The 26,090-nt window shown below is 40.4% G+C and overlaps 1 protein-coding gene across 10 annotated transcripts in view; it reads left to right on the forward strand.

The window, feature by feature from the left end:
* TBC1D5 (TBC1 domain family member 5) overlaps positions 1-26,090 on the forward strand; it is a 579,609-nt gene that overhangs the window by 535,808 nt on the left and 17,711 nt on the right. For all 10 annotated transcript variants that reach the window (XM_027583569.2, XM_027583568.2, XM_027583571.2 and 7 more), the window contains one exon: positions 15,952-16,051. In XM_027583569.2, the coding sequence (XP_027439370.1) occupies positions 15,952-16,051 (100 nt within the window). The remainder of the gene's footprint in view (positions 1-15,951; positions 16,052-26,090) is intronic.

Raw genomic sequence — 26,090 nt, forward strand, 5'->3', positions numbered from 1 at the left:
ACTCTGTACAGAACTGACCGAGGGAGATGAGAAAGCTGTGTTGGAAACCTGTCTGCCATCCTGCCTCTCTTCTCCCTGCATCCCACTCCATGTGGGGCAGAGGTCTTTTGGACTGTTACCAAATACGCATCTAACCATGCTGCCGTCTGTTAAAACTGCCTTAGAGCAGGGAAATAGTAAAGTGTTTCACAGCCTTTCCTAGAGGGATTGGAAACTATTCAGAGGTAGAAGGGCATGAGATGGGTTGTCTACATCCTTGCCATTCAAAGTGTGGTCGGTGGACCAGCTGCATAGTCATCCCCTGGGAGCTTGTTAGACATGCCAGAGCTCAGGCCTCACCCCAGACCTCCAAAATTAGACTGCACTTAATATACCCCAGGTGATTTGTGTGTATATTAAAGATTGAAAAGAATTAGTCTAAGAGTCATTGAGTACCAAATCCGAAATGAAATTTGCTATAGATAAATCCAGCTTCAAATGTATCCTAGGATGAACATGTTCTCCTGTGGATGATTGCAAAGTGCTGTGCTGAAGGTTGTAGAACTTTCCATACGTTTCCTCTATTTTCAGTATTTTACATATATTAACTCCCTTTAATCCTCAAAGACTCTATGAGGTCAGTGCTCTCATTACCTCCCAATTTTACAGAAGAGAGAGCCGAGGATAGAGAGAATGTGGTTAACTCCATGTACACACACACACAAAGGTACTAGTCATAACTGGACAATAGGTAGTTTCTGCCTCATCAGGTAGAGCCAAAAGAACAAAATCGGGTAAGGAATTAATATTTTTTTACCCCCTCAGTAAAAATTATGAGAGGCACCTGAATAAAGAAAATTTAGTTCTCTTAATTTTGTGAGCCTCACATGTTCTATTTAAAATATCATTGACAGGGCGCCTGGGTGGCTCGGTCGGTTGAGCCACTGCCTTCGGCTCAGGTCGTGATCCTGGAGGCCTGGGATCGAGCCCCGCATCGGGCTCCCTGCTCGGCGGGGAGTCTGCTTCTCCCTCTGACCCTCCCCGCTCTCATGTGCGCTCTCTCTCTCTCTCTCTCTCTCAAGTAAATAAATAAAATCTTAAAAAAATAATTAAAAAATAAAAATATCATTTATAATCCATGTCCCATATGTCCCACCCACAGCAAGCACATGATCTGAGTTAATTATTTTAACCTGCCAAAACCTGACTTCAAAAGAATATTTGGAACACTTTCACGTGTAAAGCAATGAAGTTAATATGGATTTAATGTGTAATTGGTCAACTCTAGGGATACGCTAAAAGTCACATTGCAGTTTGGGAGAGGAAAGATTTGCGTGGAAAAATAAAAGTTTCTCCCTGTATTTCCCCTGGTGGCCCTGCCCTCCATCCCTCCTTGGGCTGCTGCAGGGAGGATGTGTATCTCCTAGGACCAGCTGAGGCAGCATGATCATGCCTCACCTGGTTACTCTGATTTTAAGGCAAGCGATTTTTAATTTTATTAATTGTAAGGAGGCAGTGTTCTCCTTTTTACTGTGGTAAAATAGACATAACATAAAATTTACCACCTTAACCACTTTTAAGTGTACATTTCAGTGTATTAAATTCTTTCATAATGTTGTGCACTGATTCCATAAACTCTTTTCAGCAAAACTGAAATTCAGTACCCATGAAACAATAACCTTCCATCCCCCCAACACTTGCCCCTTGCAACCGCCATTCTACTTAATGTCTTCATGATTTGACTCCAAGTACCTCGTATTAATGGAATCATACAGTATTTGTATTTTTGTGAGTGGCTTACGTCACTTAGCACAATGTCCCCAAAATTCTTCCATGTTGTAACATGTATCAGAATTTCCTCCCTTTTGAAAGGCAAAATAATATTCTGTGTATATACCACATTTTTCTTATCCATCAGTCAATGGGCATCTTTTTTGCTTCCACATTTTAGCTATTATGAATAATGCTGCTGTGAAAATGTGTAAAAGTATCTCTTTGAGACTCTGCTTTCAATTATTTGGGGTATATACCCAGAATTGCTGGATCATTTGGTAATTCTACTTTTAATTTTTTGAGCAGTGTCCATACTGTTTTTCACAGCAGCTGTACCATTTTACATTTCCACCAGCAGTGCACGAGGGTTCCAGTTTCTCCACATCTTCCCCAACATTTCTTACTTTCTGGTGTTTGGATAGTAGCCATTCTAATGGGTGTGACATGGTGTCTCATTATAGGTTTGGCTTGTATCTCCCTAATGATTAGGAATGTTGTGCATCTTTTCCTGTGTTTATTGGCCATTTGTATATCTTCTTTGGAGAAATATCTATTCAAGTCCTTCACCTGTTTTTTAACCAGGTTGTTGTTTTGTTATTGACTTTTAGGATTCTCTGTATAAGCTGGATATTAATTCCTAATCAGATGTAGGATTTGCAAATATTTTCTCCCATTCTGGGGGTTGCCTTTTTACTCCATTGACTATGTCTTTTAATGCACATTTTTACTTTTTTTTTTTTTCATGAAATCCAGTTTGTCTATTTTTTCTCTTGTTGCCAGGCCTTTGGTGTCATATCTAAGAAATCATTACCAAATCCAATGTCCCATGTTTTTCGTCTAAGAATTTTGTAGTTTTAGATCTTAGTCTTTGATCCATTTGGGTTCATTTTTGTGCGTTATGTTAAATAAGGGTCCAACTTCATTTTTTCTGTAAATAGATACTCAGTTTTCCCAGCACCATTCATTGAAAATACTGTCCTTCCCCTATTTAATGGTCTCAGCACCCCTGCAAAAATTGACCGTATATGCAAGAGTTTATTTCAGAGTTCTCTATTCTAATCCATCTGTCTTTATGCTAGGACCTCACTGTTTTAATTATGGTAACTTTGTAGTAAGTTTTGAAATCAAAGTATGAGTTTTCCAGTCTTCCTTTTTTTTTCTTTTTTAATTTAAATTCCAGTTAGTTAACCTATAGTGTATTATTAGTTTCAGGTATACAATTTAGTGATTTAACACTTCCATGCAACACCTGGTGCTCATCACAAGTGTTCTCCTTAATCCCCATCACCTGTTTAACCCATATCCCCACCAACCTCCCCTCTGGTAACCATCAGTGTGTTATCTATAGTTAAGAGTCTGTTTCTTGGTTTGCCTCTCTCTCTCTATGCCCATTTGTTTTGTTTCATAAATTATACATAAGAGTGAAATCATATGGTATTTGTCTTTCTTTGAGAGACTTCTTTCATCAAGATTGTTTTGGCTATTCAGGATACCTTCAGATTCCATATGAAATTTAGGATGGGTTTTTCTATTTCTGCAAAAACATGTTAATGGGATTTTAGTAGGGATCGCATTGAATCTGTAGATTGCTTTGGATAGTACTGACATTTTAAAAATATTAGGTCTTCCAATCCATGAACATAAAATGTGTTTACATTTATTTATGTCTTCTTTAATCTCAATGATGTTTTAAAGCTGTCATTGTACAAGTCTTTCACCTCCTTAGTTAAGTCAGTTCCTTAAGTATTTTTTTAATGCTATTGTGAATGGAATTGTTTTTGTAATTTTTTTCAAATTGTTCATTGTTAGTGTGTAAGTATTGCAAACTCATTTTTCTTGTTGACTTTGTATCCTGCTACTTTGCTTTTAACTCATTTATTTGTTCCAACATTTTTGTGTGTGTGGGTGTGGGTGTGGGTGTGGGTGTGTGTGTGAAATGTATAGGCTTTTCTACAGACAAGATCATGTCATCTGCACATAGATAATTTTATTTCTTCCTTCAACTGTGAGTGTTTTTTATGTCTCTTAATTTCATAATTGCTCTGGGTGATACTTCTGGCATTATATTGCATAGAAGTTGTGAAAGTGACATCTTTGCTTTTTTTGTCCCTGATCTTAAATGAAAAGCTTTCAGTTTTTCATCATTGAGTTTGATGTTCTGTGGTTTTTCCACATATACTTTTATTATGTTGATGGAGTTCCTTCTATTGATAGGGTTTTTTTAGTGTTTTTCTTTTATCATAAAACGGTGTTGAATTTTTGTTAAATGTTTTTACTGAGCATTTGAAATCATATTTTTCCTTCATTTTGTTAATGTGGTGTATTACATTGAGCAGTTTTCATATTTGAATCATCTTTGCATTCCAGGAATAAATCTCAGCTGGTCAAGTACATAATCCTTTCAATATGCTGTTGAATTTGGTTTGGGTTCTTACATCAGTGTTCATAAGAGATAATTCGTCTGTAGTTTTCTTATAATGCCTTTGACTTTGGTATCAGGATAATACTGGCCTCATAGAATGAGTTGGGAAATGTTCTCTCATCTTCAATTTTTGGAAGAGTTTGAAAAGGTAATTATTTGTTCCTCTCTAAAAGTTTGCTAGAATTCACCAGTGAAATAGGTCCAGAGCTTTTCTTTGTTGGGAGTATTTAAATTACTGACTCAATCTCTTTACTAGTTAAAGGTTTATTCACATTTTTTATGTGAGTTAGTCTCAGTAGATTTTGTGTCTCTAGGACTTTGTTCATTTCCTCTAGCTTATCCAATTTGTTGGCATATAGATGTTCATAGTACTCTCTGTCCTTTTTATTTATGTAGAATTAGTACAAATGTTCCCACTTTCATTTCTGGTTTTACTAATTTAAGTCTTCTTTCTTTTTTTCTTAGCCCATTTAGCTAAAGGTTTGTCAATCTTGTTGATCTTTTTGCAGAACCAACTTTTCGTTTCATTGATTTTCTCTAGTATTTTCTATTCTCTATTTTGTTTATCTCTGCTGTAATCTTTATTATTTCCTTCCTCCTGCTAGCTCTGGGTTTAATTTGTTTCTTAAGTTGTATAGTTAGGTTGTTGATTTGAAATCTTTCTTATTTTTGTAATATGAGCATTTATAGCTGTAAATTTCTACCTTTAACACTGCTTTTGTTGAATCCCATAAGTTTTGATGTGTTGGGGTTTTGTTTTCATTTATCTCTAAATATTCTCTAATTTCTCTTGTAATTTCTTCTTGGATCCACTGGTTGTTTTAAAGTTTGTTCTTTAATTTCTACATATTTATGAATTTTCCAGTTTTAATTCTATAGGGGATTTTTAACTTTATCTCAGTGTAGTCAAAGAAGATACTTTATATGATACCTGTCTTTTTAAATTTATAGAGATTTAATTTGTGGCCTAACATATGGTCTATTCTATAAAAGATCTGTGAACATATGAGAAGAATATGTATGCTGTTGTTATTGGATAGGGTGTTTGTATATGTCTGTTACATCTAGATGGTTTATTGCATCGTTTAAATACTCTATTTCCTTACTTTTGTCTGGTTTTTCTATTCATTGTTGAGAGTGGAGTATTGAAGTCTCCAGCTATTATTGTAGGAATGTCTTTTTCTCCCTACAGTTCTGTCAGTTTTTGCCTCATGTATATGTTAAGTGTGTAAATGTTTATATTATTTTATCTTCTTGCTGTATTGAACCTTTAATTCATACATAATGTTCTCAGTGTGGGTATCTTTCAGTTCATCTTACTTGGATCTGTTAAACCGTCTTGCATGTTTATATGCATGTCTTTCATCAAATACAGGACATTATCAGCCTCTCTATCCCTTTCTCTTTTTTTGGGACTCCCACAATGTGCATATTGGTCCATTTGATGCTGTCCCAAAAAGTCCCTTAGCTCTGTTCACTGTAATCTTTTCTTTCTGTTCTTCAGATTCAATAATTTCCCTTTTTCTGTATTCAAGTTCGCTGATTCTTTTTTCTGCCTGCCCAAAACTGCCTCTGAATCCCTCTAGTGAATTTTTCGTTTCAGTTACTTTTCAGCTCCAGGATTTCTTCCTTGGTTTCATTTGGGTTTTTAATCTCTTTACTGATGTTTCTATTTTTATCATCCATCATTTTCTTGATGTTCTCCACATCTTCCTTTAGGTTTTGGGGCATCTTTAAGGTGGCTGTTTTAAAGTCTTTTTCTAGTAGATCTGCTATCAGGTCTTTTTCAGGGACAATTTCTGTTGAATTATGTTTTTCCTTTGAATGGGTCATACTTTCCTGTTTCTTTGTGTGCCTTGTGATTTTTTTTTTTTTTTTGGAAAAAAAACATTTTGAAAACTGAACATTTTAATCTAATAATGTAACTCTGGAAATCATATTCTCCCCCTTTCCCAGGGTTTACTGTTTTTTGTTATTGGGGTTTTTTGTTTGTTTGTTTGTTTGTAGGCTGTCTCTGTACCAAGGATCAGCCTGAGGCATAAATTTATGGTCTTCTCAGGTCTTTTCTGAACCTGTGCCTTTCCCTGGGCATATGCAGTCATGTTCTTCCCTCGTATATGTAGTAGCTTTTGAATGTTCTAGTCTTTAATAGTTGACTCCCCAAAGGGGAAAAAGAGAAAAATGAAGAAGGAGATAAAATGCAGGCTCTTTAAATCCACTGGAAGTCCGTGGGGTGGGGGTGGGGGTACAACAATAGTGACTACTTTCTTCTTTGTCTCCAATTCTGATCAGAATTAGCAATCAGTGATCAGAGTACAAATCCCTGATGTTTGGAGAACAGGGTTTTCTTTGCCCATCCGGGCTCTCACAAGTTGCATGCAAGCTGCTCTGGGAACAAATACAAAGCTGCTTGCTACAGGGCTAGGGATGGGGGTTGGGGAGCTGCTATTCTGCTAAGAGCTGAAAATGGACCAAAATTAACCTCGGTTTACCCTCAAGGCTTCCCCTGGAAGTAGTCAGCCTTCAGTGGACTTCAGCTTTCTAAAATAGTTACATGACACAGATTCTGCCAGTGTAATTGTTTTCTAGGTGGGGAGACAGATTCCTGGTGCTTCCTAATCTACCATATAACCAAGAAGCAGTATTCTTCAGTGTAGGTGGTTTTTAACAGTATGAAGTCATATAAAATAATGTCAAGTGTAGGGTTTAGTGCCTTTTTTTCTAGACTACAATAGGCAGGAAGGAACATCACCATTATAGCACGATGTGGGTGGAGGGAGAGGTCTCAGTGATTGTTATAAAAAACCTATCCTGCAAGGATATCTCTGGTGTCTGCAGGCAGTGTGCGTCTCAGTGGTGGGACATAACATTGCTTCAGCAGCTGAGAAACAAGGAAGTCTTCTAGTGTAAATTTTGCTACTGGCTAACTACCTAGCCATGTTAAAGTTTATTTGTAAAATGAAGGGGTCAAAGTAAATTATCTTTAAAGGCAAGTTCAGCACTGGAATATCATTTGTTACCTTAAAATGTAACACCTTAAGCTTTGAATTTCAGTTCGAAATTTCCATTCATATTTATTTATTTATTTTTAAAGATTTTATTTATTTATTTGAGAGAGAGAATGAGATAGAGAGAGAGCGAGCATGAGAGGGGGGAGGGTCAGAGGGAGAAGCAGACTCCCTGCTGCGCAGGGAGCCCGATGCGGGACTCCATCCTGGGACCCCAGGATCATGACCTGAGCCGAAGGCAGGTGCTTAACGACTGAGCCACCCAGGCGCCCCAGCAGTATCCCAATTTTAGAGACAGGAAACGGAGGGTCAGAGAACTTGGCTCTCCGGTCAGGGTCACAGAGATGGCGCACGCAAGCACCGTGTATACTGATCCCAAGGCTTGTGATCAGATTCCAGCATGCTCCAGCATGGCAGTGCTGCTTTACACACCCAGACCACTTATTTTTATATTCCTCACAAGTCATCTTGGTGCTCTTCTTCCGTTTTGTTCTGGTGGTGTCTTCCTCTGCTGATACCATATGCTCTGGCTTGGATTTCATCCACACCGTGTGTGTATTTTGCCCTTGTGTACACCACAGCTTCCTCAGAACATCCGCAGCCTTCCCACTTTTCTCCTTGAGACTTTCCGTTTCCTTCACTTCCCACTTCTTGTTCACCCATCTGCTCAAGAAAGACTGGGCGTCTTTCCTGTCTTCTGGTTGCTATATATAGCCTGTTCCTGCCGCCTGCAGTTGGTGTCGGTTCTCTTGCTATCTGAGGGCACCCCGGGGAAGCTGAGCAGAACTCCACACCGGTGCTCTAACTGCCCCACTTTTCTCCCAAACCAAGGACTCTGGGGGTTTTAATCCATCCCTGGACAGAGGCACTGCTGCAGCCTGCTATAATCATCGTGAGCATGGTGCATGGGAGGGGCATGGCCACAGCCGTCTGCATGTCACACCACAGCCCTTAAAACATCATTATCTGAAGGAAAAATGTATAGAGATGAACGGGAAGGGAGGGGAGCTTTTCTGCTGACCCTCAGCTCCTGCTCTTCTCCACTCTCTGGCTCCACTCAATGGCTGGGTTCTTTGCCCAGGGCCCACACTTTTAGCTCTGCTCTTTGTTTACCGGGTCCCTTCCTCCTAAAACACCTTTATGCATCCTTTCTTAGTCAATTCCCCCTACTTCTTGAAGACCCACCAAATTGCTGCCTTTTCCAGAAAACCTGCTTCCCTTCCCACCTCTTGAATTGGAAGTCATCTGCTCCCCCTAGAACTGTTGAAGCCTTGTCTTCCATTTCTTCTACAGAACTCGCCTTACTCCTCTCTTACCTCCCTTTAAACTTGTAGAAATCTGAATCCATGTCTCATTCATCATTGTATTTCCCACAGGACCTAGGAGTACACATGACTATATTGCTGAATATATTAATGAATAAGTGAATAAATAATAAACTACAAAAGCTTGTTCTATTAACCAAGAAATAACAGGCAGACATTGAATCATTTTATAAAATTGATATATAAAATCCATATACTATTAACCAATTTATACAGTTGATAATATTTGAGTAGAGGTGTAATGATATGTCAGCTATTTGGGAGGGTGGAGGATGGGGGGGTAAAACAATACTGTCTAAAAAGCAAATTTAAAAAAAATGTCTTCAGGGGTGCCTGGGTGGCTCAGTTGGTTAAGCAACTGCCTTCGGCTCAGGTCATGATCCTGGAGTCCCGGGATCGAGTCCCACATCGGGCTCCCTGCTCAGCGGGGAGTCTGCCTCTCCCTCTGACCCTCTTCCCTCTCGTGCTCTCTATCTCTCATTCTCTCTCTCTCTCAAATAAATAAGTAAAACCTTAAAAAAATGAAAATAGTCCACATGTTAAAAAAATAAATAAAAATAAAATAAAATAAAAAAATGTCTTCAGATACAGTCAAAACAACAACAAAAATAGAAAACAGCTGATCATATCTCAATGTTTTCGCAGGAAAACAATTAGTAAGGAATTTGAGGTTAGGACCTAACATTGTAATTGGTGAATCTCTCTTAAAGGAAACTGAGATGTGAGGTTATTCATTGGAAGAACCATAGTAATTAAGCCTAAGAAAGAATGTGTACCCAGGGAAGAAATGGGAGAGTGGACCAAGCGACTTGGGTCCTCAGTTAGCTGCCTAAACCTTGGCACACACTTCCAGAAAATGTGGCTTACAGAGGAGGAGACGTTCCATGCAGGAAATAATGAGAGAATCTACCTCATGGTTTTGTTGTGAGGAGTAAGTGAGTTGATGCAGTCAAAGCTCAGTGGCTGGCATATTGTAGTTGCGATAAAGAGTTGGATACTAGCTGTTTTTCTCTTCAGGTGGAGATGCCCTCATTCTCTGGTCCTGCCCTACAGGGCTGCCAAGTACGGTGGGTGGTGGTGTGCACTCTGGTCTACATGTGGCCGTACTTCATAAACCTCCATCCGTTTCTTGCCTTTAGCCCTAATTAGACTTTCTGGGCTAAGCCACATAAAGTTTTGAAACTATGAACCAGTGTTTTCCAGCAGTAAGTCATAAAGTCCTGTACTTAAATTCCATTTCACGGTTTTGACCTGATTATAAACAGAATTGGTAAAAGAAAGAATAATTGCCTTCATTGAGTCCCTGGTCGGTGCCAGATACTCTGCCTGTGCTCTCATTTCATTCTCCCACCAGTTCTGCCAGTGGAGGTGAGGGGAACAAGAAATTACAGAACTTATCCAATATTACACAGCTAGTAACTGGCAGGAACATGATTTGGACCTAGATGTGTCTAGGCCAGACTTGTGGCCTCATCCACCACTCCCTCCTGTAATGGAAGGCAGAACATATATGCCAGAGTAAATTTCATAAGGAGTTCTCTTCAGTGTCTTATTTACACATCAAAAATCACACTAACTGCTTGTTTCCATAAAACTTCAAGGCAATTAGCCAAGCATTTGTTTTTGATTACAGAGGACTAGTTTACTGAAAACAAATGACTAAAGCTGTGAGCATTTAAAGCATGTTAGTTGGAGGGAGAGTGAAGCATGAGAAGCTAAGATAGAAATGTAAAGTTGGTGCCCATAATCTCAGAAGCTCGATTCTTGGCTCTTCTTTTATCAGTAATTATGTAATAGAGTGACAGTTACCCTTTTGCCTCCAAGCGATTCCATTTCTATTTATAAAGTCTGAGAAAGTTGAAGGGTTTAGGAATGTTTCAAGATTATGCAAACTCTAGAGGGGTAATACCCTGGATTTCAAATTTCCAAGTGGAAGAGTTTCTTGGGCCCCTCAAACTGTTTCAGCCAGAATGCTTCTCTTATCTTATTTGGTGGGCTTTCCTTTGAAAAAAAGTTTTAAATGAATGAAAGTTGTCATTTTCTACAGTGTAGATTCCATTTGTCCTGAGGTTTACTTGGGATTAAGGCAAGAAAATGCTCTTCATTTGCTGCCAGAGCCCTGAGCACAACTGCAGACTTGGAAAATTGTGTACTTATATCCATGCACGCTCAACTCAGCATGTGCTGTGGGCTGCCATGTTCTCAGGGCTTCCCCGTGCACTCGTGCACGTTGTGCACTCCACAGTGTAGAGGACACCGGTCTCATCACGTTTTTATTATTATAATGTTCCTGCTAGCCCAGTAAAATGTTTGAGGAAGAGACCCTCTTTGAGCTGCAGACTTCCTCCAGCTCTCCAGCACCTCACCACCAGCAGACCGGGCCTCTCTCCTCCAGTGTCTCTTCTCAAGCTCTTCTTCCCTCCCAGCTTTTAAAAAGAAAATAAACTAATGAAATAAATCCACTTAGATAGGAGTGACTACTGAAGATTAAAGCTCCCAAGGGCTTTTATATTTTAAAAGAAATGATTGCTAAATCCAAATTAAACTAATATATAAAATAGGACATTTTTAAGACAGGAGGCAGTGTATTCCTAGTGCCCTTTGTCCACACTGGGCTGACAGCACCCCAGTTGGTAGCCACATGTAAGGAGAAACTTAAGCCATTGCTGGGCTCCCTTCTTTTAAAAGACTGCCAAGCTCTGGCCTTGCTACAGTTCTGAGCTCATCCAGCTGGGTTTGTGTCTGTAACCCACTGAAAAAGTGACTTGTTCAGTAGGGGTGATAGGAGGTAGGGACCAGGATTTCCAAAACAATTATTCTTATTATAAGACTTGCATGTACTCTACCTCATACTTTAGTAATTTATAGAACACTTCTATCCCAACTACAAGACTGTAAGCTCCTTGGAAGCAAAGTGTCTGACTTATACCTTCTCCAAAGACTGCTGCATTAGGCCCAGATTGGATGAGGATTACTTAGGGTTACATGACTTGTTAATGGCAGGATCAGAAATAGAACTCATGATTTCCTCGCGCCATATACCAACCTAGTGTTCTGTCCATTCTACCTGTTTCGGTTATCTGTTGCAGCATAACATAGCGCTCCAAAATTCCACTCCCTGATCACACACTGCCACTTCTCATAGGCTTACGGTCAGGCATTTGGTTGGGCTGTTCTGCTTCATGTGACATTGACTAGGTCACTCACTTAGCTGGCTTCAGATGGATTGGGGAGAAAGGTCCTGGAAGATTTCATTTCCATGTCTAGAACCTCAGTGCTTCTCCCATGGCCTCTTTCTCTCCATCTTTTCTCTTCTCTCTTTCAGTATTCTAGCCTGAACTTCTTTACAGCTTGGTAGCCATCTTCCTCTAGCAGAAGTAAGCAGAAGTTGGCCGGCTTCTTACACTAGTCCAGAACTGACAGTGTGACTTTTACTGCGTTCTCTGGGTCAAGGCAAGTCACAGGCCAGCCCAGATTCAAGGGGAGGGAAAACAGACACTACCACCTCTCAATGAGAGGAACAGCATATACACTGAGGGAGGGAGGGAATTGATGGTGGCCGTCTTGGAGACTAACCATAACCACAGTTAACCAGCAGATGTAGCCTTCTCTCCCTAATTCCTAGTGCCCTGACAGAACAGGAAAAACTCAAGCCTGTGCAGAAACAAACGAGAAAAGGGAGAAGAAAAATGCCCCGAAACACCCCATCCCTTTCCATCTCAAAGCCTGGCCAAAGAGTTAGAAAGGTGACAGCCGCCTACCCACCCGCCCTTCTGATCATTCCTTGGCTGAGTTACTTCTGGTCGTTATTTGAGCTGCTCCTTTTCTGCCATATGTAAGGAGCACGATTAGTGCTGGTGTATCCTACAGTGGGCATTTTACAATAATTTGGTTTTAGAGCTACTGCTATGTCTGTTTTCTGTGTCAGGCTTTTAAATGCCTATTTCTAAAGGCTCATTCTCTATGTAGTAGTTAAAAACAATACTTTTCAGTGCTGCGTTGTATATTGCTAAAATGTAATACACCTACAAGTAACCTTTTCAACTGTTAATTTCCATCTATAAGTCAAAGTATACTCCATTGCTAAGAAAAAAGCAGATCTCATTAAGTTTCTCCTGCTTTCTTTTTAACAACACAGAAGATTCTTATGTGAAAAAATAAGCACCTAAGACTGAAAAATCAATTTTCTAGCCTACTTGGCCTCTGGCAACATCCTTTCTTTGTATTCTCATGACCTTGGCTTAAAAATTCCTACAAGATGAGGATTACAGGCATACTTTGTTTTATTGCACTTTGCAGATACTACATTTTTTACAAATTGAAGGTCTGTGGCAATCTTGCATCAAGCATGTCTATCTAATGGCACCATTTTTCCAATAGCATTTGCTCACTTCATGTCTTTGTGTCACATGTTGGTAATTCTTGCAGTATTCCATTCAAATTCATTCATTATTAATGTATTTGGTGATCTGTGATAAGTGATCTTCGATGTTACTATTTAAGTGTTTAGAGGTGCCACCAACTGCACGCATTTGAGATAATGAACTTAATAAATGTGTGTGTTCTGACTGCTCCACTGACCATTTCCCCATCCGTCTCCCCCTCCTTGGGCCCCCTCTTCCCTGAGACACAATATTGAAATGAGGCCAATTCATAACCCTCCAGTGACCTCCACGTGTTCACATGAAAGAAGAGTCACACATCTCTCACTTTAAATCAAAAGCTAGAAATGATTAAGCTTAATGAGAGAGGAATGTTGAAAGCTAAGATAGGCCAAAATCTCGCCCTCTGGTACAACACAGTTAGCCAAGTTGTGAACGCAAAGGAAAGTTCTTGAAGGAAATTAGAAGTGCCGCTCCAGTGAACACAGGAATGATCAGAAAGAGAAACAGCCTCATTGCTGATAGGGAGAAAGTCTGAGTGGTCTGGATGGAAGATCAATCCGGCCACAACATTCTCTTAAGCCGAAGTCTAATCCAGAGCAAGGCCCTAACCCTCTTCAATTCTATGAAGGCTGGGAGAGGTGAGGAAGCTGCAGAAGAAAAGATTGAAGCCAGCAGAGGTGGGTTCATGAGGTTTAAGGGAAGAAGCCAGCTCCATAACATCAAAGTGCAAGGGGAAGCAGCAAGTACTGATGAAGAAGCTGCAGCAAGTGATCCAGAAGATCGAGCTAAGATAACTAATGAAGGTGACTGCGCTAAACAACACATTTTCATTGTAGATGAAAACAGCCTTCTGTTGGAAGAAGATGCTGTCTAGGTCTTTCATAGCTAGAGAGAAGGAGCCAGTGCCTGGCATCAGCTTCAAAGAACAAACTGACTCTCATTAGGGCCTAATATAGCTGGGGACTGTAAGTTGAGGCCAGTGCTCATTGACCGTTCTAAAAATCCTAAGGCCCTAAGAATTATGCTAGAATCTACTCTGCCTGTGCTCTATAAATGGAGCAACAAAGCCTGAATGGCAGCACATCTATTTATAACATGGTTTACTGAATATTTTAAGCCCACTCCTGAGACCTCCTGCTCAGAAAAAAAGGAAGATTCCTTCCAAAATATGACTGCTCATTGATAATGCATCTGGTCAGCCAAGAGCTCTGATGGAGATGTACAAGATTAATGTTGTTTTCTTGGCCACTAACACAGCATCCATTCTGTAACCCATGGATCAAGGAGCAATTTTGACTTTTAAGTCTTACTATTTAAGAAATACATTTTGTAAGGCTCTAGCTGCCATTGATAGTGATTCTTCTGATGGATCTGGGCAAAGTAAATTGAAAACCTTCTGGAAAGAATTCACCATTCTAGATGCCATTAAAAACATTAATGAAGCATAGGAAGAGGTCAAAATATTGACATTAACAAGAGGTTAGAAGAAGCTGATTCCAGCACTCATGGATGACTTTGAGACATTCAAGACTTCAGTGGGGGGAATCCACTGCAGATGTGGTGGAATTTCAAGAGAACGAGAATTAGAAGTGAAGCCTGTAGCTGTGACTGGATTGCTGCGATCTCATGATAAAACTAATGGATGAGGAGTCGCTTCTTATGGATGAGCACAGAAAGTGGTTTCTTTCTTCAGCCACCACTCTGATCAGTCAGCAGCCATCAGTGTGGAGACAAGAGTTCTCAACAGCAAAAAGCTCAGATGATAGTTAGCATTTTTAGCAAAAAAGTATTTTTTTAAAGATTCTATTTTTAAGCAATCTCTACACCCACTATGGGGCTCAAACGTACAACCCTGAGATCAAGAGTCACATGCTCTACTAACTGAGCCAGCCAGGTGCCCCACAATAAAGTATATACATTGTTTTTTTAGACATAATGCTATTGCAGACTTAATAGACTGCAGTATAGTGTAAACATAGCTTTTTTAAAATTTATATAAGCACAACTTTTATATGCACTGGGAAACCAAAAAATTCATTTCACTCACTTTATTGTGATACTCTCTTTATTGCGGTGCTCTGGAACTGAACCCACGGTATCTCTAGGGTCTGCCTGTATTCTCTCGCCTTGAGAAAAATTCTCTTAATCTTCTAAATTTCCTTGAGAAATTTTTTTGCATGTATGTTTTTTTCCTTAAAAAAAAGACTTTGTTGTTGTTGTTATTGTTACAGTTAGATTGTCTTTTACCATTTAGATAATTATTCAACCCAGAGTATTTTTTCCTAGAAACAATCGCATAAATAAAATTCTCTGGTGTTATATCACAAGAGGAAATGTAAGAGCAGCTATTTATGGGCTGTAGGGGCAAAGCTTTTCCAAGTGCTTTGGGAAATCTTTACATTTTAAGAGATTATCATTGTCTCTGGTTCCCCAAATGTGTGTGAGGAAATGTAATGTTCTTGTACACAGCTGTCTAGGGAGTAGGGTCCACTGAAATCGCATTTATTCTCTGAATTTGTATGGCCCAGTTATTGAAGATATTGTATGGATTCTTTTTGTACAGGGTTGTATGGGTAATCATTAACACATGGCACAAAGCTCGGCTTCAAGTCCAGATTTTTTTAAAACTCGACTTCACCCTTTCTCTTACTTTGCTGGTGGTGGCAGTGGTAGGTTTGCTCTTGTTTATTTGCTATTTTCTTTTGTTTGTCTGTGACTGAAAAGACATTGTGCCTCTTTAGAATCATCCAAATCATTTGGAGACCTTTGGGGATTTTATTTGAATTTTTTAAAATTTCCATACCAGGGTGCCTGGGTGGCTCAGTCAGTTAAGCATCTGACTCTTGGTTTTGGCTCAGGTCATGATCTCACGGGTCTTGAGATTGAGCCCCACATCGGGCTCCGCACTCAGTGGGGAGTCTGCTTGAAGATTCTTTCCCTCTGCCCCTCCCCCCAACTCAAGTGCACACATTCTCTTTTTCTCTCTCTCTTTTTCTCTAAAATAAATCTTCAAAAATAAATAAAATAAAATTTCCATATCTTTACCCCTTTCATTTTAGGAAGAAGAATTAGAAGCCCAAATTTCCTTCCTTCAAGGACAGTTGAATGACCTGGATGCCATGTGCAAATACTGTGCAAAGGTGATGGACACTCATCTAGGTGAGTGAGCTACTTTGGCCCTGGGAGTAATGATAGTCATCACAACAGTATCTAGTTGGCCCTGGGTTAAACTTTCCACATGCATTATTTCATTAATCCTCACAGCAGCACTATGGTAGAGGTACTTACTATCCACATTGTACAAATGAGGAAACTGAAGCACAGGAAGATTAATACAATTTCCGAAGATTTGTCACTAGTAAATAGAGTAGAAATTAAAAATCAAGCAGTTTGACCATAGATTTCAATTCTCAACTGCTACACTACCTTTTGTAAATATCTGTCTACCTCAAACCAAAATGAAATGTTGAGCTTTCAAGGGGCGCCTAGGTGGTGCAATCGGTTAAGTGTCTGACTCTTGGCTTTGGCTCAGGTTGTGATCTCAGGGTCATGAGATCGAGCCCCACATTGGGCTCCACGGTCAGCATGGAGGCTGCTTAAGACTCTTTCTCCCTCTCCCTCTGCCCGGCCTCCCCCGACGCTCACGCTCTCTCTCAAATAAATAAATCTAAAAAAAAAGTTGATCTTTCAAAATCAAATAGTTCTACTGTTGTGCCAACCTGTCTGTAATTACCAATGTGATCATTATTTTGACAATGCTTTATTTTTTTTTTAATACATGTTTTTAACCACCAGCGTGAAATGCATGTCAGGATCACATGACCTTTTCTTACTTCTGACTGCTTATATTCTAAGAAATGTTCTAGTTTGAAGTTCCATTTACATGTGAGTCATATATATGTCACATTAGAAAGTCTTCAGGCATTATTCTCTACATTTGTGAAAGTTCTGTATTTTTTTATCAGAAATGGTCTCTGCTGGATCATGTATGTTTTACTTTAGCGACTCTGTTCTGCTTGCAGGACTTTAGGATGCAGACTACTAGTGTTTTTCAGCCCTCTTATGGGCATCCTTTCTTTTTCCATTCTTCGGTGTCTAGCATCTGTAGTTTGGGAGCAAATTAGGAAAATAAAACCTATACTCTAATGGAAAGGGCCAATATTGCTGCTCTGTGAGTGTGGACAAATGGCAATACCAAGTAGTATAAGAAATCAGGATGCATCCCACATATGAGGGAAACCAAAGAGAATCCACCAAGGCCCCTCCCCCCTGGCAGGGGTCCTAGGAGTAGCCAATCTATGGGGCCTTTGTGGAAGGTGGACTCTTTTCCTTGGACTCCAGTGATCTCTCAGCCTGTTAGGTCATGAGTCCATTACACACGGTCAAAATGGCTGTCATTTAAGTGTAGCCTGAACCATCCTGGCCTCTAGCAAGGTGTAAATGTTCTCTTATAGTTGGGGAGGTGCTTGACCTCAGGGGCTGGTTGTCTACCAGGGTCTTACTAAGGCAGCTGGCTGGGTCCCGTGCTAGCCTCAGCCTTATTTCTCCTCTCTTGACCACTCCTTCAGAGGAAGAGCTCAAGAGGGAGAAATAACAGGAGAAACCCCAGCAGGTGATCAAAAGAGTAGTATCTCTTGTTACAGCAAGAAATGTTACCCTTGTCACGTCTGATCCACCCCTGTCACAGTGGTTCATTTATATGCTTCATTATGATCATTTTTTTAAAATTCAGATAGAACTAAGTTTCATGAATCTCATAGCATCCCACTTAATTTTTTTTTTTTAAGATTTTTATTTGAGAGAGAGAGAAATAGCGAGAGAGAGAGCACAAGCAGGGGGGAGAGGGAGAGAGATCTGAGCAGGGAGCCCAATGTGGGGCTCGATCCCAGGACCCTGGGATCATGACCTGAGCCGAAGGCAGACGCTTAACCAGCTAAGCCACCTAGGCGCCCCTCATAGCATCCCACTTTCAAATGTATCAAAAAGAAGTAATGAAGAGAGATAGTTTATATATAAATAATATATATTATATAACTGATTTTAGTTAAATATAATTTTAATTTCAAAGCAAGTATGTGGGTGGGTGTATATGTGTATGTTTGCTTCTCTGGCTATGTGGGTGACCTTTGCACTGTTTGATTTGGGTTTTGACCAAAGTAAAACAAAGAAGTGACTGAGAGAAAGATTTACTGGAACTCTAGAAAATCCTGTTAGGAAATATCTAAGTTGTTTGGTCCACATAGCAGCTTTAAAGCAGCTTTACTTAAGCCTCAGAATTTTCAAAGAGCTTTTGCTCTTATTTCGGTCTCTCAATCAGCACTGTAAGAGTATTTTCTCATTGCATGGGAGGGGGAAACACTTTAATTAAAGAAAAGCCCATACCAGATGTGAATTTTCAACTAACCGCAAAACTAAATTTGTTTTTGTGTGTATGTTTCACTTTCAGCCAGAATCCCTTCATATAGCTGTCAACTTCTTTTCTCCATATAAATAGCAGGACTGCCTTTTTAAAGTAGGGTTGAAGGATGCTCTAAAGAATCCTGGTCCCCAGGGCCCACAGATGGATTTCATTTCACCTGCCTATTGGTTTATTAAAGGGTATTCCTGTGTTGTAGGCAGTTTTTATTCCAAGCAAAAATTAGAGGAAGACAAAAAAAGGTTAATTAAGGTGAAGCTCTTGATTTACTTTTTGGCCTACTGTATTTCCTTTAAAAATCACTTCAGTACCCTAGTATTTTTTTCCATATGATGTTTTCTATTTTTACTGATTATTAAGGCAGTACAAAATTGGAACAACTGAAAAACCCATTAGTAAGTGACTGATTATAACATGGTGTAATGTAACCTTAATATGAAATATTAAAATAGTTATTTATTAACATAAGGAGATGTTCATGCTATATTATTAAGGGAAAAGACAGGTAGCACAATAGTATATATTTGATGCAAAAATAACCATTAACAGTGATGGCCTGGATGAAAGGAAGATTATAGGGGTGGGTACTCTCCAGGGGTCCTAATTTTTTATGCTTGGGAAATGCAGGACAGTCACTGAAAGTCTATAGATGGCTGAAGCGCCTGGATGGGTCATCTTTACACTCCAGGCAAGAGTCAGTTGTAAGAGTGTCTGGAGTGGTGTCAGGAAAGGCAGCCTTGTGTGGCATCAGACCGACACAGGGTGAGATCAGACTCTGTCACTTCTTAGCCCAGCCTGCTTATGATCATGTCTTCATATGTACAGCGGAGACACAATTGTCTACCTTGCCAGTTTGTTGCCAAAACAAATGTTTTTAAAGTCCAGCACAGGGAATGGCCCAAAGTTGGGTTTTCAACACAAATTCTCTCCTCTGTCCCCTTAATTCCCAACTGTCCCTTCTCAGGGAAGATCCTGAGACACTCATCAAGCCTGTGACCAGAGTGCTGAGTATTCACTTGTCTAGGCCCCTACAACTAGTTAGTGGGAGAAGGAGGACCAATGCCAAATTGCCCAGCACCTAGCTAAATATTCCTTTATCAAATTATTCAGAAAGATGCTGGAATTTGGGATATGCCGGTCCTAAGATGAGGCGTGGGAGCTCTTTGAGCAAGAAAGAATAGCTTTAGCAGAACAGAATGATGCGGCCTCCTTGCCATGAGTGCTGCTGGGCCTCCATTCTGCCCTGGGCCACAGGCTACCGTGGTAGTTCTGGGAACTGCCTCAGAAACTTGTTCTAACAGGTCTTTCTCTGTATCCTCTCCTAATGTTAATTGTTTTCACTAAGTTCCTTTTGTTTCAAGACAATTCCATTTCACCCTACGGTTTCATCAGACATGCAGTAATGCCTTAAAATGTCAAGTACAGTTCAGGGCTCTTTTTATAACTGCCAGAACAAATACAGAGAAAAACCTCTCAGTTAAAAATTATATAAAGGCATTTGTTCAAATGGTCCTTTAATTATAGAGATAATAACATTGACAGGTTAGCAGTTCTTTCCTTATGGTCCTGGAACCCAAAACTTTGGATTTTGTTTTATAGAAAGGAATATTTGTTTTATCGAAACGCTACCAAGATTCTAATTTTCTGACTTCCACGTAATTGAACTGCTTGAATTCAAAGACTGAGAGACAGGAATTGAAAATACATGTTTTGTTAAACCTAACTTTCCTGTCAACTTCAGAAGACTTGTTTTACGTGTTCATTTTTCAGTTGCTATAGTTACTCCCCTTCCTGTCATCCTGACAGTTGAGTTAAAAGCCATTGACAGGATTAACCTCTGTGGCTGAGCTCAGGCTATTTTTAGATTTGCCGTATTTTACGCATAACTGCACGTGGGTAAGCAGCCCACGCTTCTCTGATCTGTGAGCAGCTGGGCTGAGCTGCCGTCTGTTTACAGGGAGCACGAGCTGCTCACCCTGCTGGCCCTAAAGCCGGCACTTGCCGGTTGCCACCAGAGGTATTTCCAGTCCTCCGCTTGCTGTTTAGATGGTGGTTTCCAGCCCCTTGCCCTTTAGTGGGTGGTTTGTGGTAACAGAGGCAGGGTTAAATGCAGGGAATCGAGGGCAGTTAGGTTTCCCAAAGTGCTGTAGCTCCCACGATCCTAGAATGCTGAACATCTGGAAGTTCTAAAAGCCAGCTCAGCAGTTCTTCATTTCACAGATAAGGAGACCAGGTCCGGAGAGGAGGAGAGACACACAGCCAGCTTGTCACACACCTGTGTCCTGACCCAGTGCCAGTCCCTGGCTTCTCTTTCACTGATCTCTACTAAGGCCACCCTTGAGTCAGTAGTGGGAGATCAGATTCTCTGCCGTTTTGATGCACACGGCATTGCTGACTTTGCACTTGCCATAATATTTATGTAAGCATTAGCTGTAAGAGGAGGCCAGTTTTGAAAATCAGTTTGTTTGCTTCCGTAAGAACTTTATAAATCTTGTGTTTATAAAACGACTTTCAATGGCTGTCTTTGGAAAGGTTCAATCAGGCAGTTAACTAATGGCATTTGAAAAACAGGGAAAGAAAATGTGATCACCAGACAGCTTCCTCTGTCAGTCACGCTGTGATAAAAGTTTTCGTAATTATTTTGAGAATTTTAAATACTGCATTTAATTGTGGGCAGCACAGTCCTCTGGAGAAGGAAAAGATACCTTCACCTGAGAATCTTATTAAAATGCCGATTTCAGATTCAGTAGGTGTGCTCTGGGGCCTGAAGTTCTGCATTTCTAACAGCCCTCCGGTGACCTGATGTTACTGGCCCATGACAGTCTTCAAGCAGCAGAGAGCAGAAGAACTTAAAGTTATGTGGGCATGATTAAATGAATATATTCATAATCCTATTAATGTATTCCTGACTGCACACTTCAGGCACACGTGCCACTGAATTCTGTGGGCAGAATTCAGAACCTCCCCTGCTATTCTGGCGGAGCCTTCAATCATCTGAAATTCAGTTCTGTTTTCAGCCTCTTTGAACTTGTTCTATTCTAGTAGTAGAAGGCTCTTCCTACCTCCGCCTCAGTTTTATGATCAGAAGACCTGAAACAACTGGTCAGCATCTCCCTTGTGCCAACCCTATGCCTATTTAGAAAAACTGAGCAAATTATACACTGTCTTATCCTTTCCTGGGTGAAGATACCACAACTCTGATCCTGTGGCCTCGGTAGAGACTGTCCATCTTTCCTCATGTTGTTTTCCACCTTCTGGCTGTCTCCCATGTTCCCACATGCTCTTCCACAGGGGGAACCCACACTGACTATCTGTCCCTCTTTCTCTTTTAAAATATAATTTCCAAATCCTTCATCTTCCTTAAACTGTCAGACTACGTAGTGTGTTCTCAGCCTTCCATTCCAGGCTGCCTCTCCATGTCCTCCAATCCGGGGGGACAGTCCTCTCCAGCTAATGACCCAGTAGACAAAAGACTTGTCCACCCCATCTTGTGGAAACAGGCTTGCTTCAAAGCTCAAGGATTTTGTGGCCACCACAAGACCTGAAACAACTGGTCAGCATCTCCCTTGTGCCAACCCTATGCCTATTTAGAAAAACTGAGCAAATTATACACTGTCTTATCCTTTCCTGGGTGAAGATACCACAACTCTGATCCTGTGGCCTCGGTAGAGACTGTCCATCTTTCCTCATGTTGTTTTCCACCTTCTGGCTGTCTCCCATGTTCCCACATGCTCTTCCACAGGGGGAACCCACACTGACTATCTGTCCCTCTTTCTCTTTTAAAATATAATTTCCAAATCCTTCATCTTCCTTAAACTGTCAGACTACGTAGTGTGTTCTCAGCCTTCCATTCCAGGCTGCCTCTCCATGTCCTCCAATCCGGGGGGACAGTCCTCTCCAGCTAATGACCCAGTAGACAAAAGACTTGTCCACCCCATCTTGTGGAAACAGGCTTGCTTCAAAGCTCAAGGATTTTGTGGCCACCACAAGCATCTCATGCTAAGCACAGAGCTTGTGTGTAGAGAAAGGTGAAACCCAAGTTAAGAAGGTTAATCTTCATCACTTGCCTATTAATGCCCACTGCTCATCACATCACGTGCCCTCCTTAATGCCCATCACCCAGTTACCCCACCCCCACCACCTGCTAAATCATTGTACACCACATCTGAAACTAATGATGTACTATATGTTGGCTAATTAAATTTAAATTTTAAATAAAGGCTAATGTTTGCTGCCTTGGGCCATGTTTAAATACCAACTGAGAAGCAACACTTAACTTTCACTAGATCCTCCTATCAGCAAAACCTTTATTGCCTAAAATTCGCAAGAAATTATATCCATCTTAAACCCAGGTCACAGGATCTTATTTGACTAACTAATGTGATTTTAGGTCAGTCTTATTCAAACTGCATTCCTATCTGATTGCTTCCAAATGAGACGGACTGATGGCAGAACCCTGGGTATTTCCTTTTAGTAAGTCCCTACCTATGTTTCTGCTTCTATTTTTAGAAGTACGTCTTCTGGCAAAGGCATCTAACCATTACTGGAGCTTAGAGACTGTTTACATTTAAAAATATATATAAAGTCTTTCTTCTGGTGGACCCTCAGCTATATCATGAATATGATAGATTTTGCTGTGAGGAATCATGCTTCCATGACACTCCCTGGCTGGCAGGGTGGTAAGTCCGAAGACAATAAGATGCTAAATGGTAGAGATGAGTAAAGATTTTTAACTCTGCTAAGCATACTCAGTTTACTTAAGATAATTATTTATTGGCAACAAAAACTAATCTTAAGTGCAAAACACATCTTTGCTTAGTCTTACCCTTGGATTTTCCTAACTGCTCCTTTCCCAGTGCTAAGTTTAGGGCCTTCAGTCATTTTGGCAGCTGGATACAAAATAGGACCCTTGATTATATTTTCTGTGTGATCTGCTTTTGCTTTTTAAGAAAATATTGAGCATAAAGTGCCTGACTCAATACTTGGCTCTTAAGAAATCATCAGTGAAAGTTATTTCCCTTCATCTGCCCCTTTCACTTCTCAATCTGAGATCTGGTTGAGCATGTTAATATCCCTTCATTCTTCACCTGAGAAATAGCTCACCTACATCTATTCCTCGGGACATAAAAGTCCACCCTGTTGCTTGTGGGAAAGCCCTGCATTGTTCATTCAGCCATACTAAGGACCTGCTCTCTGATACAAAAATAGGTTCTAGGAGAAGTGGGTTGAGGGTAGGGTGAAGTGGGAGAGAGAGAGAGAGTACAAGCACCAAGGAAAATATACCTCATTAGAAATACCTAAAGTGACACATAGTGTCACATGAAACCAAGGTCCTCCCAGAGTGATGTCAGAAACATTAGCAGGGACCGGTAGGGTTCTAGAGTAATAAGGGTATAGTGAACAGAGTACCACATTTGGAACCAAAAGATTCTGAGTCCACAGTTTGCCACACAGAACTGTGAAGTTTCAGGAGACTTTAATCTTTTTTTTTTTTTTTAAGATTTTATTTATTTATCTGAGAGAGAGAGCTCGGGGGCCGGAGCGGGTAGAGAGGATCAGAGGTAGAGGGAGAAAGAGTCTTAAGCAGACTCCATGCTGAGCACGGAGCCAGACACTGGGCTTGATCCCATGACCCATGAGATCATGACCTGAGCCAAAACCAAGAGTCATATGCTTAAATGACTGAGCCACCCAGGTGCCCTCCCCCCATTTTTTTAAAGATTTTATTTATTTTAAAGAGAAAGAGAAAGTCAGGAGACTTTAATTTTTGAACCTCGTATATGAATACAGTTCCAAGAGTAAAAAATGAAGCAGGAAGAGAGTCCCAACAACTGGATGCTTTCAAAGGGAAGACTGTTAATAGGAAACTGATGCTTGAACACAGTTTTAAGGTAGACTTTGAAAAAAAGAAGGGTGTGCTGTTGTAAGGAGGCTAGGAGAGTCTTCTAGAAGGGGAATGACATTTGCAGAGACACACAAATACACACGATCTATCAAAGAATGAATTTGACACCTGCAGTCTCTACTAAACCTGCCTTCTCCCAAGATCTGGCCAACCATGGCACACACTCTGTGAGCACAAATTCCTTTGTCAACAGTGCTGCCAAAGCCAATAGTGACAAATTACAGGTCTGCCTCACCCTCCCCCCTGCTCCTTGACTCATGGCAACCTCTTCAGCTACTACCATTCTGGTCACACAGGTGACCCTAGGTCAACCCTCCATGTGACCCCTCCATTTTGTAACAGCCTGAATATTTCCTCTTTAGAGTCTGGGACAGTCTCATATGAGATTGTCTGAGGTCAAGGTAACTAAATGTCTGTCAGAGATGAGATAACCTCAAAGAGCAGAATCCATTTATCTGGATATTTGAGGTACTGGAAAAGGGGGGAAAAAACATACTAACCAATAATAGTAATAGTGAGCAGTGTGCTAGAAGTGGACCACTTTGATTATCCCATCCAGTCTCTTCAGCAGTCCTCTAAGATAGGTATTGTCCCCATTATGGATGGGTTTAGTGATACACGAATCTCTGCCTAAGGTCATCAAAGTTCAAGCTGTTTCATGCTAGTGCCAGTGCTCTGGAAAGTTCTGGTAGAAATGATAGAGCAGTCTGTTTTGCATGGAGGTGACTTCCTGTTGTGCCGGCTGGCCTCACTTAAGTCAGTTCCACCACCAAAGAAAGGGCACTGGCATCAGAAGGCAGTCAAGTCAGTGGCAAGACCCTGTCCTATGCCTCTTCATATCTCTCTCTGGCCCCTCCATCAGTGCTGTGTATGGAAGTGTTAGGGAGCCCAGGAGTCCAGATGATCTGGAATCTAGTCCTAGCTCTACCACTTTCCCATCATGAGACCTCAGGTGATGGACCGGGGATTGCTGAGCTTGGCTCCCTTTTCTGTAATAGGCTGATGGTCCTCATCGAGAATGGTCATTGGGATAGTCAGATGAGGTCATGTCGCCATGCCAAAATGAAAGGTACCAAGTCCTGAGCTTCTATAGTGGGTGAGGTACTGTGCTAATTTATTTACTCTTCGTCATTTATTAACCTTTTTACTTACCATTTATTTACTTTCATCTTGGAGGAAGGTTCTGGTATTACCCTCAGGCACAAGGAAACTGAATTCCGCCTCCACTACAGATAGATGCTAGTTCTAACTGCTTTTATCTCTTGTCTGCTTCCCTTCTTAATGAATATGGGCTTATGTTACCTTTTGTACCAGCCATTCAAATAAAACACTTTTATTCTAGCATTGAAGAAAAAAGTTTTTAAGAAATTGTAAAAAGTAGTTTGTGTGCCATTTCCATTACTCTTAGAGTCAGAGATCTATTTTTGTGGCATTGACACCTCTTTAGAAACAGTGGAGTCACCATGGAACTGTTATTGATGAGATTTTTGTGTAATTTCCACAGAAGTAGTTCTGTGAGATTTTCCTCCTTTAGTTTCAGTGCTGTAACGTCTATAATACATAAAACTTAAATAGAAGATTATAAAGAACATAATCTTCCTTCTATGCAGGAACAAAAAGAAAGAGCCTTTATCTCATAATTTACTCTGCCTCTTGCTATAAGAAAAAAATGTGCATTGCGTTAGAAATTTGAACATTTCACATTTCTGCATTTAATATTTTAAGGCATGAGAAAAACATCATTATGTTTTTCTGTTTTTACATGCAGGTGCAACTTAAAGCAATAGATTTGTTACTGAGAAGTTATATATTAGTAGAATATTCATAAATGCTACCTTAAATCAATATATAGTTAAACTGATTAGGCAAAGGATTTA

The sequence above is a fragment of the Zalophus californianus genome, chromosome 1, assembly GCF_009762305.2.
Source record: "Zalophus californianus isolate mZalCal1 chromosome 1, mZalCal1.pri.v2, whole genome shotgun sequence".
Taxonomy (NCBI): Eukaryota; Metazoa; Chordata; class Mammalia; order Carnivora; family Otariidae; genus Zalophus; species Zalophus californianus.